This window comes from Trachymyrmex septentrionalis, unplaced genomic scaffold (genome assembly GCF_001594115.1).
Source record: "Trachymyrmex septentrionalis isolate Tsep2-gDNA-1 unplaced genomic scaffold, Tsep1.0 scaffold112, whole genome shotgun sequence".
NCBI lineage: Eukaryota > Metazoa > Arthropoda > Insecta > Hymenoptera > Formicidae > Trachymyrmex > Trachymyrmex septentrionalis.
Window position 1 is genome coordinate 247,248 of NW_017304248.1, and position 13,569 is coordinate 260,816.

At 28.8% G+C, this 13,569-nt stretch overlaps 1 protein-coding gene across 1 annotated transcript; it reads right to left on the minus strand.

The window, feature by feature from the left end:
- Positions 1 to 4,724: 4,724 nt before the first annotated feature.
- On the minus strand, positions 4,725 to 13,366 carry LOC108752936 (Fanconi anemia group D2 protein). Its single transcript, XM_018494181.1, has 15 exons — positions 12,539 to 13,366; positions 12,176 to 12,446; positions 10,682 to 11,041; positions 10,242 to 10,599; positions 9,627 to 10,060; positions 9,459 to 9,550; positions 9,052 to 9,226; positions 8,506 to 8,772; positions 8,060 to 8,390; positions 7,329 to 7,644; positions 7,036 to 7,242; positions 6,656 to 6,953; positions 6,264 to 6,481; positions 4,972 to 5,180; positions 4,725 to 4,875 (listed from the first exon to the last, which is right to left on the minus strand). Exons 1-15 carry the CDS (start codon positions 13,341 to 13,343, stop codon positions 4,732 to 4,734), a joined length of 4,485 nt encoding a protein of 1,494 aa, XP_018349683.1. The 5' UTR covers positions 13,344 to 13,366; the 3' UTR covers positions 4,725 to 4,731.
- Positions 13,367 to 13,569: the final 203 nt, after the last annotated feature.

Here is a 13,569-nt window from a genome sequence, read left to right on the forward strand (position 1 = left end):
CACTGCAATAAAGTTCATTCTCATTAAGTACCTTTCGAATTATAAGGCTTGAAAGTTACAGTACCGGCAGTAACATTATCCGAGGTATTTGGCTGACGATTAAAATCTCTTGAATGTCGTTCAAAGTTATGATTTTGATAACATTTGTTAAGATCAGCAACGGAATTCTGTAACTCGAATTATGCAATCGTTGTGTGCTCATAACGACAGTTGCGCAGATATTTTATATAGTAAAAAAGTTGCACAATTGTCGTTATGAACTCATAAGATTGCATAAAGAATTACAGAATATAAGACCTTGAATTGAATGACATGGATGAGAATCGCTTACTCGTGTTGATAAACAACATTATTTAGGAAATACCATTGATTTACTTATTTTACTATATTCATCTGATTGTGAGATATTTATTTCGAATTTCATGTTGTAGATATAGATATAGATATACCGACACGAAAAATGTTAACAGCTGTGTAACTCTATCATAGAAACATATTCTGTAACATAGATCTATAACGTTACGTCCATACAATAGAGTTTCAAATTATAATTAGATTATCAGATATATCTGTATATTAAGTTAAGATATTCTCGCCCTTAATTTTCCTATTAATTAATTAATATCAGGTAATTGTTCAGTGCCACACATATACGTGAATACAGATCAAGAAAAATAAAGGATCTATTGATACATATATGTCATCGGTCTCAAGGAAAAATTTACTAACATTCGGTAGGCGACGAGATAAAGCGACTTAAGAGTTCGGGATAAAGCGACTTAAGAGTTCGGCTACAAATAAATGATATTCGGTTTTCGAATCTTGATTTAATTATTTCTTCCTTTTCCTTCGATGCAAATATGCAATTTATTTTGATTGTCTTATCTTTCATTAATTTGACTCAATAAGAATTAATGTACTGCTCCCAAGATTGATTGGCACATTAAATTACAGAACAATTTGTCTTATAAAAATCAAGATTTGTCCTTAAGGCCAATGACGTAAGCTGATGATTGGCTAATAAACTATAAGTATCTTTATTGCGCGCAGCATGATTCTCCCATAGAAGCGCTACTACGAGTTTCGTGCACCAGGAATCCACTCTCCGCCGACCTCGTCAATGAATGTTTTGTATTTTTTTCAGGTGGTAGCCAATCAGTGGCCAGTTACGAAGATCTGAGCTCCAGCAGTTTCAGTTCTGCAAGTAGGGCATCCCTGGACGCGAGAAGTTCACCGACACCATCGTACGGAGCTGAGAATATGATGGTATTTCCCGGAGATAGTAGTGGCTCCATTTGAGATTATTTGAGATGCGCAGCCATGCTGCCCAAGTGGCTGCGTTGCCTCAGGTAAAGAAAGAGCAAGGGCAGAAAGAAGATGAAGAAGAAAGAGGAAAAATTCTTCTTAGAAGAAGAAACCTCGCTCGAACAAGACCGATTCGCTGTGCCGTGCCATCACTTAGTTTTGTCGTTTTAAGCCCGTCAACCACACAAAACTCTGTTTTTCTAAAGTTTCGTTGATATGAAATACATCACAGTGAGACGGACAAGAGACACAAAGTGCATCAGAGAGATGAATAAGTAAAATGAGGATAATTCGCGCGTATATGTGTGTATGAGGACAATGGGAGAGATGTTAATAACAAGCGAGTGCAATATTAAAGGAAGAAGAATAGATGAGGAAAGATCTCCAGCCACATATGTGAGTTGGCCATGACTTTTTTATGAAGCGCGTGTAAATGTACAGAAAAATGCGTTTTTCTTTCCATGAATCACACAGCGTTTCGTTATCTTGTTTCCTCTTGTTGCATATTCCATATTCACCTACTCCGTTCGCTTATTCTTGTCCACGATTGTACGGAACACGATGTTGTTCTCTGATACAACCCTCTACAATTCGTATCAGATTAAAAATTGGAAATTTGAAATTAGAATTCAATCAAAATTTAAATTATCTAATTAAAATTATCTAATTGAAATTCTATTCTTCAATTTTACAATCTTCAATGCGTAGTCTGATGCAAATTTAAGAGAGGACCTCGTACAGCTAGTGGGATAGGAATGAGTGACTTTTGTTGCGTACACATCTCGCATCTTTTACAAGGAAAAAAAAAAGAGGATCCGAGCTTCATAATAGCCGTGACAAAATTTCATTTCTCGATCGCGCTATATTAACGTCTAATTATAAGAGACTATTTTGCGGTAAAGTTACAACGCTGATTATCAGTCCCTATATTTTTGTACCCAAATATGCAGTCTGCGTTTGTGATAATTGCATTTTGTACACATCTCTTTTCCCTCCTCGTGCAATTTGTCGGTGTGTAATGCTCGCGATTTGTTATTCGAATATAAGAATATTCTCGTGATTTTTTCATGAACATTATTTGTTCCCGCTCGTGTTCTTTCCCAGCTAACACTAAATATTCCTGAAATATTTCTAAAATCTTAAAGTAATATTCTAAAATAAATTTCTAAAATCTTAAAATAATATTTCTAAGAATATTCCGAAATATTTTCAAAATGTAAGAGCAACATTCAAATAATCGTCAAATATTCCATTTATACGTTATTACATATTCGGAAGATGTTTCATATATTTTCTGCAAAATTGTAATTTTCAGAAAAATTCCAGATCCGGAGATCTTTGAATTTATTTTTAAACGAAATTATAGTGTTAAAAATACAAAATTTGTTTATTTTCACCTTGGACTCAAATTTTGGAGTCATATTTCACTGCTGCATATTGAAATGCTGCGTTCTTTTCTATATGATTCGTACTGCTCATGAGGGGTGAGTGATTTTCGTGATATAAGAAGTATTCATACAATATTTCGTAAATTCATTAATATTCAAACATTCTGGAAAAATTTTTTTACTGTTCCAGAGTATTCGACTTATTGAGTATATAAATCGAACTTTTCATGAATAATTAGCTTTAGTTGGGTTCATTGCATATCGATCATTTCAGACGACTTTCATGGAAAGAATGGTTTTGCTGAAGTACATAAAAATTAAGTAATAATTAGATTAGATAAAGATCTGAAAATAATATGTTGGACCATCAGAATAATTATGTAGGACTCTCAAGCATAATAATGCTGTAAAATATTTTGACATTTTAGTAACGGACTTGAGCGTCCAATATAATTATTTAGATGCTCAAACATAATTTATTTTTATGTACTACATAGTAAAATCATTCTTTTTGCGTACGATGTGTTTGCTCGACAAATATACAGATGCGCAACTGCGTGTAATAAATGGTAGCATTAATATTTCATCAAATTGATTAAAAATTTAATATTTCTGTAGAGAAAGAAAGTGAACGAAACAATCAATAATCGTTGATTCTTATTTTTCAATCCCGAAGAGAGACAGAGAGAGAAAGAGAGAGAGAGAGAGAGAGAGAGAGAGAAATTGAAATGAATACGTTCTAATTAGATATATTAGGTCTTTTTTATTTCTGCACTATACTGCTCTTTCTCGAATATTTTTACAGTGTATTTGTATTTATTGTTAAATGTTATTGTTAAATGGAAAACACATCATCTGAGGTTGATTTAACATGAAAAAGATCGTATATCGTGGACACTGAATAAAACTTCCTTTGAGATTCTTATTCCATTATTTACTTATAAGCGATTGATCTGTCTGTCGTGTAATATCCCAGATCGAATGGGAGTTCTCGATAATTTAAAGTATCAATAGGGGGACGCAATATGGACAAGGTCGGTTTAATGGGTATTAAGTATAGATCCCGATAAAATCTTGCAAGAAACGTAAACGTATGCGATAAAAATAGCGTCTCAGAGTACAATGAAAACTTGGCAATTTATATACACGCAAATAGATATTTTCTCTATTTCTCTCTCTCACACACACACACACACACACACACAGAGAGCGAAATCGCGAATATAAGGATCTTTCCCTTGAACATTGATGAAATTTCATCAAATTTCTTTCATTTTTTACGACATATTTCGACAGTCTTTAGATTAAATTTCGTTTATCTCTTCAACTCCTTGCTAGAATTGCCATATTAAAAGTTTACAGGATATTTTTTCTTTGGAATCAAAATTTAAACGAATAAAACCGGACAAAATTAGTAATAATAAAATTAAAGTAATATGTACTTTAGGGGAACCCGATCACTTTGACCTTGACATATGTTATCGAGGTGATTTTTAACAGATCAGTTACTTTTAACAGCTTTTAACAATTTTAGCAGGCGCTCGTTGTTTGTTAAAAAATTAATAAGAAATAAAATTTATAACACCAACGTTTCGTGAACCTTGCTGTTCACTTCATCAGGGCAAGGAGCACATTGATACTGAGCCGCTCCTCTGGAGGACTCCGCTTATATAAACTCTGTTAAGAAGAGGATGGTGGGGCGTTAGCTCTGGGACAGGGTTCTTAGCTATTAATAGAAAAAGAAGAAACAAGAAGAAGAAGACTATGACTGTCGCAGCGCGACGCCATGCGTTTTCTCAACTTTGAACTCAATTTTTTATGTACTCCTGACATGTAATTTTGAGCACTCGGAATCCTCATTTTAAAAATTACAAGAAATGAATAATATTGATTTTACCTTTCATGACAAAAACATACTTTTTCGTAACATGCTTCTTTTTAATAAAAAAAATTTAATATGCTATAATATAACGCAATATTTTAATAACATATTATTTCTGTAATTAAATCACAGAATATTATATTCTTCCTCATACGATTACAAGTCATCATCATCATCATTTTCGTTTTCTATTTCTTCTAAATTTTCGTCTAAATCGGAGTCCAAAATTTCAGATGAAGCATTTGTTAATTCTTCCGAATTTGTATTCATGTCTGGTAAAGTAGTTTCCTCTGATGATGTCTAGAAAAATAATAAATTCATTTTTATTAATAATGTTTTGTTTTATTTAATACAATATGCAAAACAAAATAAATTAAAATCTAAAACGATAAAAACCTGCGAAAAAATTTCCTGGCCATCTAAATTTTTATTGACAAGATTTCCCATCCAAAATGCTGCTGCACTATCATTAAGGACCAACATTCCTTTCACACTGTAAACTAACTTCTCTAATGTAGATTTCGCTATAGGCACATATTTAAACAATAGTAAATTCCTTTTTTCTGTACAGTCGCAACATATGGCATGTAAGTATCGTGTACCACCTAAACATGACATATATGAATAAATTAGAAAACTAATCTTTTTACTTATTTTCTGTTATTATATATAGGAGCTGTGATCGATTTGAATGTTCACGCACTGTAAATTTCATTCTATCTTTATCGTACACATGTAGAAAAAAATGAATGAAACTTATAGCGTGCAAACGTCCAAATGCAGCCAAGAGGGTTTCTATTGTAGAATGTTTTATAATTCAAGATTTCAACTTAACTAAAAGATTTTTTGATAAATTTAGAAACAATTATTTTAACAAAAATATTCAGATAATTTTTTACTACAAAATGATTGAAAACGAAAAGTTGTTTATGACTTAGATCAATAAATCAACTAAAATATATCTGCTACTTTAGATGCTTGCAACTTTAATAAAAAAATACAAAACTCATTTGAGCAAAAAACTTTTAGGCCTCTTACGACTAATAACAAATTGTATATACTCAGAATGTTTATGTCTATTTTAGACCTCTTACGACTAATAACAAATTGTATATACTCAGGATGTTTACTGAAATCTTGTAAACAAATTCTCAAAATTCTAGGTAAGATTAAAGAATTTTTTAATATAATTTTGAAATAAATGTAAGCAACGCAAACAAACTATTGTAAACTAGTAGGAAATAAAGTACTAATCATTTTCTACGATTGGAGTCACGAAAAGATATTGTGTAGTGTCCGATTTACGTGCTTCGATTGAATTCTTGCTTATAATGAACAAAAAATTTTTAGTAATATTATAACTAACACCCTGGACGTTGAGAAAAAAAATATTGTTAACATATTTGTCTAATATTTCAAAGAATATCTCTAAATAGTATCAACTTAAAAAAATGTATTGATTCTTTAGCAATAATCTTTTATTTTAGCTAAATTCCATTACTAGCCGCAAGAAACTCAGAATTCATATAAAGATGGGCAAATTTCTTTATAACAATAAATTTTTGTTTACATTTCCATGACAATAAAAAAACATTGATTCTAAATTTGTCAAATAATCTATTAAAATGAGATTATGTTTTTATGGAATTATTCCATAATTCTTATCAATAAAAATAATTATTCCTTACTTTGCATCATTTTTAAAATATTAGTTACATCGTCTGTTTGATACTTCAGATTATATTCAAATATTGGCATACCAATATTTAGAAATTGTTTTATTAACATTGGCATGTAACGCAAAAATAGTTGTATGATAGTGTTTGTTTTCAAAGTTTTACAAATTTGCACAAGTTTTTGAACATTTAAAGTAATATTGTGCCATATCTTTATTCTTTTTGGATCTCTAAAACAAAAGGTTTGCTCAATAAATTTTAAAAGAACTTATATGTGTATTCATATTAACAAATCCTTAAAAATAATTCTATATAAAACAATAATAGAATAATAATAGTATAAATTCGTTAAACATTTTTTTAAATGAATTTGACTTCTACATTTTAAATAAAATAATACTTACGAGTTGACCGCTAATAACGATATATTTATACCTTTAATTAAACCGTCAAATAGTTTTTTATATAACAAATTAAAAATATTTCTTTTCACAGAAGGTATTCTTTTTAAAGAGCTTTGAATATTTTCAAAATTACTGACTTCATCTGGTAACCATTCTAAAACTGATGTTACTGTATCTAATGGCGACGGTTCATTATCTATCCAGTTATTTAATAATTGAATAACAAATAATTTATATTGAGAACCAGTATGCTTGTCTTCGGGCCACTCCAAGCAAAGAAATCCATGCGCTAATTTTGCTAAAATCCATAATATAATGAAAAAATTTGCAAAATTTTCAACATTTATCAAATACTTATACCATTTATCAAATACATTTACCATGGTTACTCTTATGTTCTTGGATATAAGTCTCAGAATGTTTCATTAATGATTGGCACATATTGACAAGAGCAGCAGCTAATGCTATTTCGGTAGCAATATCCGTTAACGATTCAAAATATTTATATGATTCTGCAACAAGTTCCTTACAAGACCGCAATGAAGTATTTTCTTCATTGACTTGTTTAGCTAAATTACGTAATCCCTCTGAAAAATCAATAAAATATGAATAATATATATCTATATATAATTAGATAATTAATTTTTACAATTAGTCAACAAAAATAACACACCGCGTAACAATGTATTATATGTTACACTCGAAAATCCTTTCCAATTAAAAATACTGGTGAGGAGGCGCAACAATAATTTTGCACCTTTTCGAAAATTATAATCGTCATCTTGTCTTAATTTGCTGACAACATCATCCAATTTTGAACAGATATTTGGTAATAAGTATATTAAATCTTTCACAAAGTTCTCAGAAGGTTCACTTTCGAATATTGCCAAAAGTTCTTTTACAATAAAACATACTTGTTTCATGGATATGCCTTGTGTCTCAGATTGCGATGTCTGCACGTCTATTTTAATATCCAAAAGGCAAGCTATCTAAATATCATTACATAATATGTTCATGATCAGTATTCGTAATAATAATTTAAAAATTATATATTTCAAGATCACTTAGATATCTTTCTAATTGCAAATCGAATATATATGTAATAAAAATGCCAATACGAGCAAACACTAGATGAAAGTAACATACAATTTTTATTGCCTTAAAGAATAAATAGATGAAGAAAATGTAAACGTTTTAATTTTTTGTTTTGGGTCTTTTTCAGTAAAATCTCAATTAGTAATTACTTGTGTCGAGTTTACTGTTATTATTCTATTTCTGATAATACAACAATAATCACTTATAAACTCCATAAAAATTTTCGTTACTTGGATTTTTTCTACATATACTTGAGATTTATTAAAAATAGAAGTGTCTTGTATATAAGTTACAAACTATTCTTGATACCTTTGCGTCAAATTTTCTGAAATATGCTGGATTTTTGGAATACAATGTAGAATCTATCTCCTCTTCATCCTTTATCGTCACAGATGTATTTATTTTCTTTTCTTTTGTAGGTTTCTTTCCTTTTTTACTAATTTTCTTTTCAATTTTTACAAATGGTGGTAATGGATAATAATGGAAATAACATGGTGGTGGTTGATATTTAATGTCACATAATGGTAGCAACATATTAAATTCGCTTTGCAAATATATCAAAGTATCTAAACGTTTTAATACTTGTCCTCGCAGTAAAGGATCAGTTTGCGTGACAAAGCCTGAGATTATTTCTCTGAACCTGTAATATTTCCCTTGCAGTTATTTACAATCTTAGCTGAACTTAAAAAAATAGGTACATAGAAATTATGTGCATATTATTGCATCATAAACAAAGATTTAATTAAATAACTTACCAATTAATACCACATACAATAAGATCTAATGTTGTACATTCTGGTACATCAAAATTTTCTGGCATTAACATTTTGCATCCCAAAAGAGCATCTATATCCTCTAAATCTCCATGTTCACTAAGTCTCATACAACACGTCTTAAGAAGTCGAAATAGTATTGATGCAATTGGACCATTTCTTTTATTTCCAAAACTTAATACGCAATTTTGGGGTGCAAATTGCTCATTTTCTGCATTATTTAGTCCAAATTTAGGTACTAGAGCTTCCCTGATAAAAAATTATGTATATTTATTTAGACTTGTCTTTTATATTCTACAATTAAACATTATCATTACAATTATCATATGATTAATCAACCAAGATTAGCATCTTTTTCCCCCACTAACTGAACAGCCTTTGTCTCAACATTTCCGTTTTAAATTTGAAGATTTTGAAGAAATCTTTAAATTGACTGGATAAATTAAAATGGTCCACACTGTACACGTATACTGTATACATATACTTTATATAGTGTATATAGTATATAATATTGCATAACGTATTTACCTGGTTTGTACTTTATCTGTCATATATGTATTAACAAACTCGTTTTCAATATAACTGTTTATCTTTTCGATGAAAACAATATTGATATGTTCAGTTTGTTCAATTACTTGTGTTAGTTGATCATAGAATAGAGACTGCGATTTATAACAACTCTTTACGTTCTTCATTACCTTATCTGCGTGTACAAAATATTTCTATTAAAAGTTAATAAATTGTTCATTACTATATTTACTGTTATAACAATTTACGAAAGAAATATTCTGTTATAACAATTTACGAAAGAAATATTCATCAAAAAACATTAAACTTTATCATGAATCCATTTTTGAGATTTATATACTACGTGTATATACAATTTTTATACTGCATATATATACCATTTTTTAAATTACATAAAATAAACGTACCAAATAAATTCAAAGCTTGATCACATGTTTCAGTTTTTCCTGCTAAATGTTTTATTGCCATTACTGCTCCCATAACACCTTTACATTTTGTACTGAAATGTGTAATCCAATATGTGCATTATAAAAACTTTAAAAATATTATTCTAATTAATTTTATACTTAGCTTACACTGGTTTCGCAATAGATAATTGTTTTTGCAACAATATGAACAAGTCATCTCGTAAAGACTCTGAAGTGGAATTATCAGTTAGACATAATCCATGCAATAAATCACTCAAAGTGCCAACTTCTTCTAGTCCAAAACAATTGACTTTTTCTAATAAAATTCTCAAATGATTACAATGTGATACTAAACAATCTCTTTCTATTGTATTCTCTGCCATTTTGCAAAGTACAGTCAGTGCATGTTTCACAGTTTGATCATTATTACCCATGAGAAGAATGATATTTTTTATAATCTCACGTTGCTTAAACGATGTTTCTTTTTGACTGAGAAATTGTAATCGGAACCATTCTATTGCAAAAATAATAAACACACATTCTTCAGACTTTAATAGTTTACTCGCTAATTGTAACATTGGTATTTGTAATTCACGAACAACCTAAAAAGATGCATATAAAATACACAATGCAATATCGTATATAATTTATACACACACACACACACACACACACGGTGTTGCATTTCCCTCTCTGATCAAGCTCATCTACTTATGTATATAAAATTGTAATTTTTGTCAAATAAGGATAAATTACAAATTTTTTTACAACACATATACAAACCTCTTTATAATCATTGTAAAGCGTATGAAGCAGGCTTATCCTATAAAAACCACATCGTATATTTTGTTTCAATAAGGCTTCTGCATTTTTTTGCTTCATTGTTCCAGAATATATTAAAATCAAAATGATTAAATCCAATGGTTTTGGATTTTTATTAATATTTTTTATAACTGTTATTGCGATATCCGTCACATCTCTAGTTGATAACATACATATCTTTAATGTTTTAATCATCCGTACTTGATTTTTATAACAGTTTTCAGCGTCATCGCCAGCAAGAGGCTGCATTTCTACATTACGCAATATAAGCAACATTTGTTTGATAACATCAGAACATACATAATCGTTTAAAAGAAATCTGCAAGACAATTAAAAAAAGATATTATATTATCATAATTAAATATTAAAAGCACAAGTAATAAATTTGAAATTAAATATACCTGATAACAATTGGTATAAGTTCTAGTTTTATATTTGTTTTTAACAAATGTAATATTTTTATTTGATATTCTTCCAAATACTCCTTGCCAAGATTAAAACTGGCAATACAATTCAAAATTACATTTATCAACTCGCAATTTTCTTCCAACATTTTCGTTAAAACTTCAACGATAATCTGATGCTGAGCATCTGACAAAATATCAGGCAGGAATAAAATAAGTTCACATTGAAACCATGATGGACATGTTTCTAATAGCTGTTGTATGTTTGTAGTTAGTATATCAATATCAGTTATAGTATCCAAAAAGCGAAATTGTTGTAATAATAATACAGCCCAAGGTACCTCATCTAGATTATCTCTACATAAAAATACATACAATATGTATTTATTAAAATGTGAGTGCCCTTTCTCAATTTTATAATCCACAAGACATATAATAAGCAACAGAATTAAAATATAAAATTAACGCAGTTATTGGTGTAAAATTATAGAGTATATATTTCATAATTTATTCATAAGAATGATTTCACAATCTTTGTCTCAAAATTATATTTTAAATTTTGTCTAATATATCTTTGATTTGATGCATACTCAGGAATAATAGCTTATAACATTTTAAATGACTCACTCTGTATGTACATATACAGGATATATATATATATATACATATACAAATATATATATGTAAAGGTTGAAACTAAATTTATAGTGTATTAATCAAGTAAATAAAAAATGTTCATGTAAACTTATATCCAAAAATGATTCATTAAAGTTATAACCATTCAAAAATCTATAAATAAAATTGTTAATAATAAGTTATGTTTACATGAAATTGATCAAAATAGAGAATTAGGATAGATAGGATAGAGAGAGATAGGATACCTCAAAATGTATTATTTATTACAATTTTAATATAAGGATTATTCAAAAGAATTTGACAATCATTAATTCGATGAAAGTCTGCAATGAATTTTTGCATATTCCTATAGAATAAAGAAATTTCAACAAACTATTATAATTTATAAAATATATAGACCAAGATGTGTATATGAACAATAACTGAAAATCATTTATTTCTGATTTCCTCTTACAAATTATGAGAACAGTTCTGCTCACAAATCATTGAATGTTTATAACTTCTCATTAACACATTGTATTAATTTGGTACCAACCTTTACAGAGATACAGGGTGGGCCATCTATTGGTACGTTTTTGAATTTCGTTTTTGAATTTAAAAAAAAATTAATAAAAAATATCAATGTATGCTCATTTGATCGCATTTTTAAAAACGTACCAATAGATGGCCCACCCTTTACATATACACACGAATATGAACAAATTCATCAAGGATCAAAATCATTTCAATTAATTTAAATTTCAATAGATACACGAAAAAAAATCTTTTTACTTATTTGTGAGTAGATTATTATAATAATTTGTCAAAAATATTCGAATTCAGATTTAGAAAAATTATATAGATTTTAATACTTACACTAAAAGAACAGATTCATTAAGTTTACACATAAACATATTATATACATCTGCTTGAATTTCTGGAACTTCTAACAGAATTCTTGCAAGAGTTATTTTGCTTAGAACACTGAAACTATTATTATCAGATATTTCCATATCATTTAACATGTTCAAAAAATTTTCTTCACGTACAATATATTCCTCTATTGAATCAATTATATCCTTTTTTTGGTATTGCTTTGAATTTAATACTTTTCTCATCTTCCGTTTGGCAATGGATGGAGGAACAACTGTACAAAAAAATTTAACATGTAAAACAAATTTATAAATTTTCCTTATTTTCAATTAAAGAATAAGAGATGTATATACTAAGAAAACTTACTAAGTGTATGTATGTCAGTTGATAATATGATACCACATTTTTGTAAAAAATTAGAAAAAATAGATGGTTCCTGAAAAACTTGCTCTTTTGAAAGATGTTGCTTATTTGACTTTGAAGCTGGTTGTAATTCTTTATCTTGTTTTTTCTGAGAAATACGAGGTTCTGTAAATGTTCTACTAATGAATGATTCTTGACATATTTTTCTAGGAGAATTACGACTGGTATTAATAACTGGACTAATACACTTTGTGTTTCTATCAAGTGCAGTTTTATTCTGTTTCTTCTTTGCAATATTACGATCATTATATGAAATGTCAAAATTATTATCTGAAGCTGAATCTTCTGATAAATAATTCACACTTCTATTTTTCGATGTAATTGATTTTTCTATAGATGGATTAGTAGTATCCAAAGTCTTATTTGCCATCGTTACACGATTTCTTGACAAATGAATATGCTCTTGGCTAAAAGATATATTTGCTTGACTATTAAGTTGTTTGGATGTCTTCAATACCTTAGAGGTAACTGGACACTCATCTGTTTCTGATATATTCTCAGTTTCACAAAAATTTCTTTTTTTACCTTTAATAGATAAATTCTTTTCTTTGGAATTAATATTTAATGTTGTTGATCTACTATCTGACAATCTGCCTTCATAAAAAGATTCACTCTTTTCCTGTGTTGCAATATTGGTCATGTAAGAATCTATTTCTTTATTGCTAGAGCCACTTCTCTCCAACGATTGATTACTTGATTGTATATCTTTATGTAAACTGTTTCTTAATATCAATTTTCTTTTATCCATAGTGAATGTAGAATTCCTTTTTCTTTCTTAATTAATATTCTCAAAATAAGTGCTTAAATCGATTCAAAACAGCACTTAATAATGAGTAATACTTAGATAATTAAGAAATCAAATTTATTGTTCTAAATTATATTTTATTATCACAATAATCAAAACAAGAAACGGTTTACAATTTTTTTAAACCAAATTTTTAACTGCACTACGTTACTCAACCGTTGACTATGAT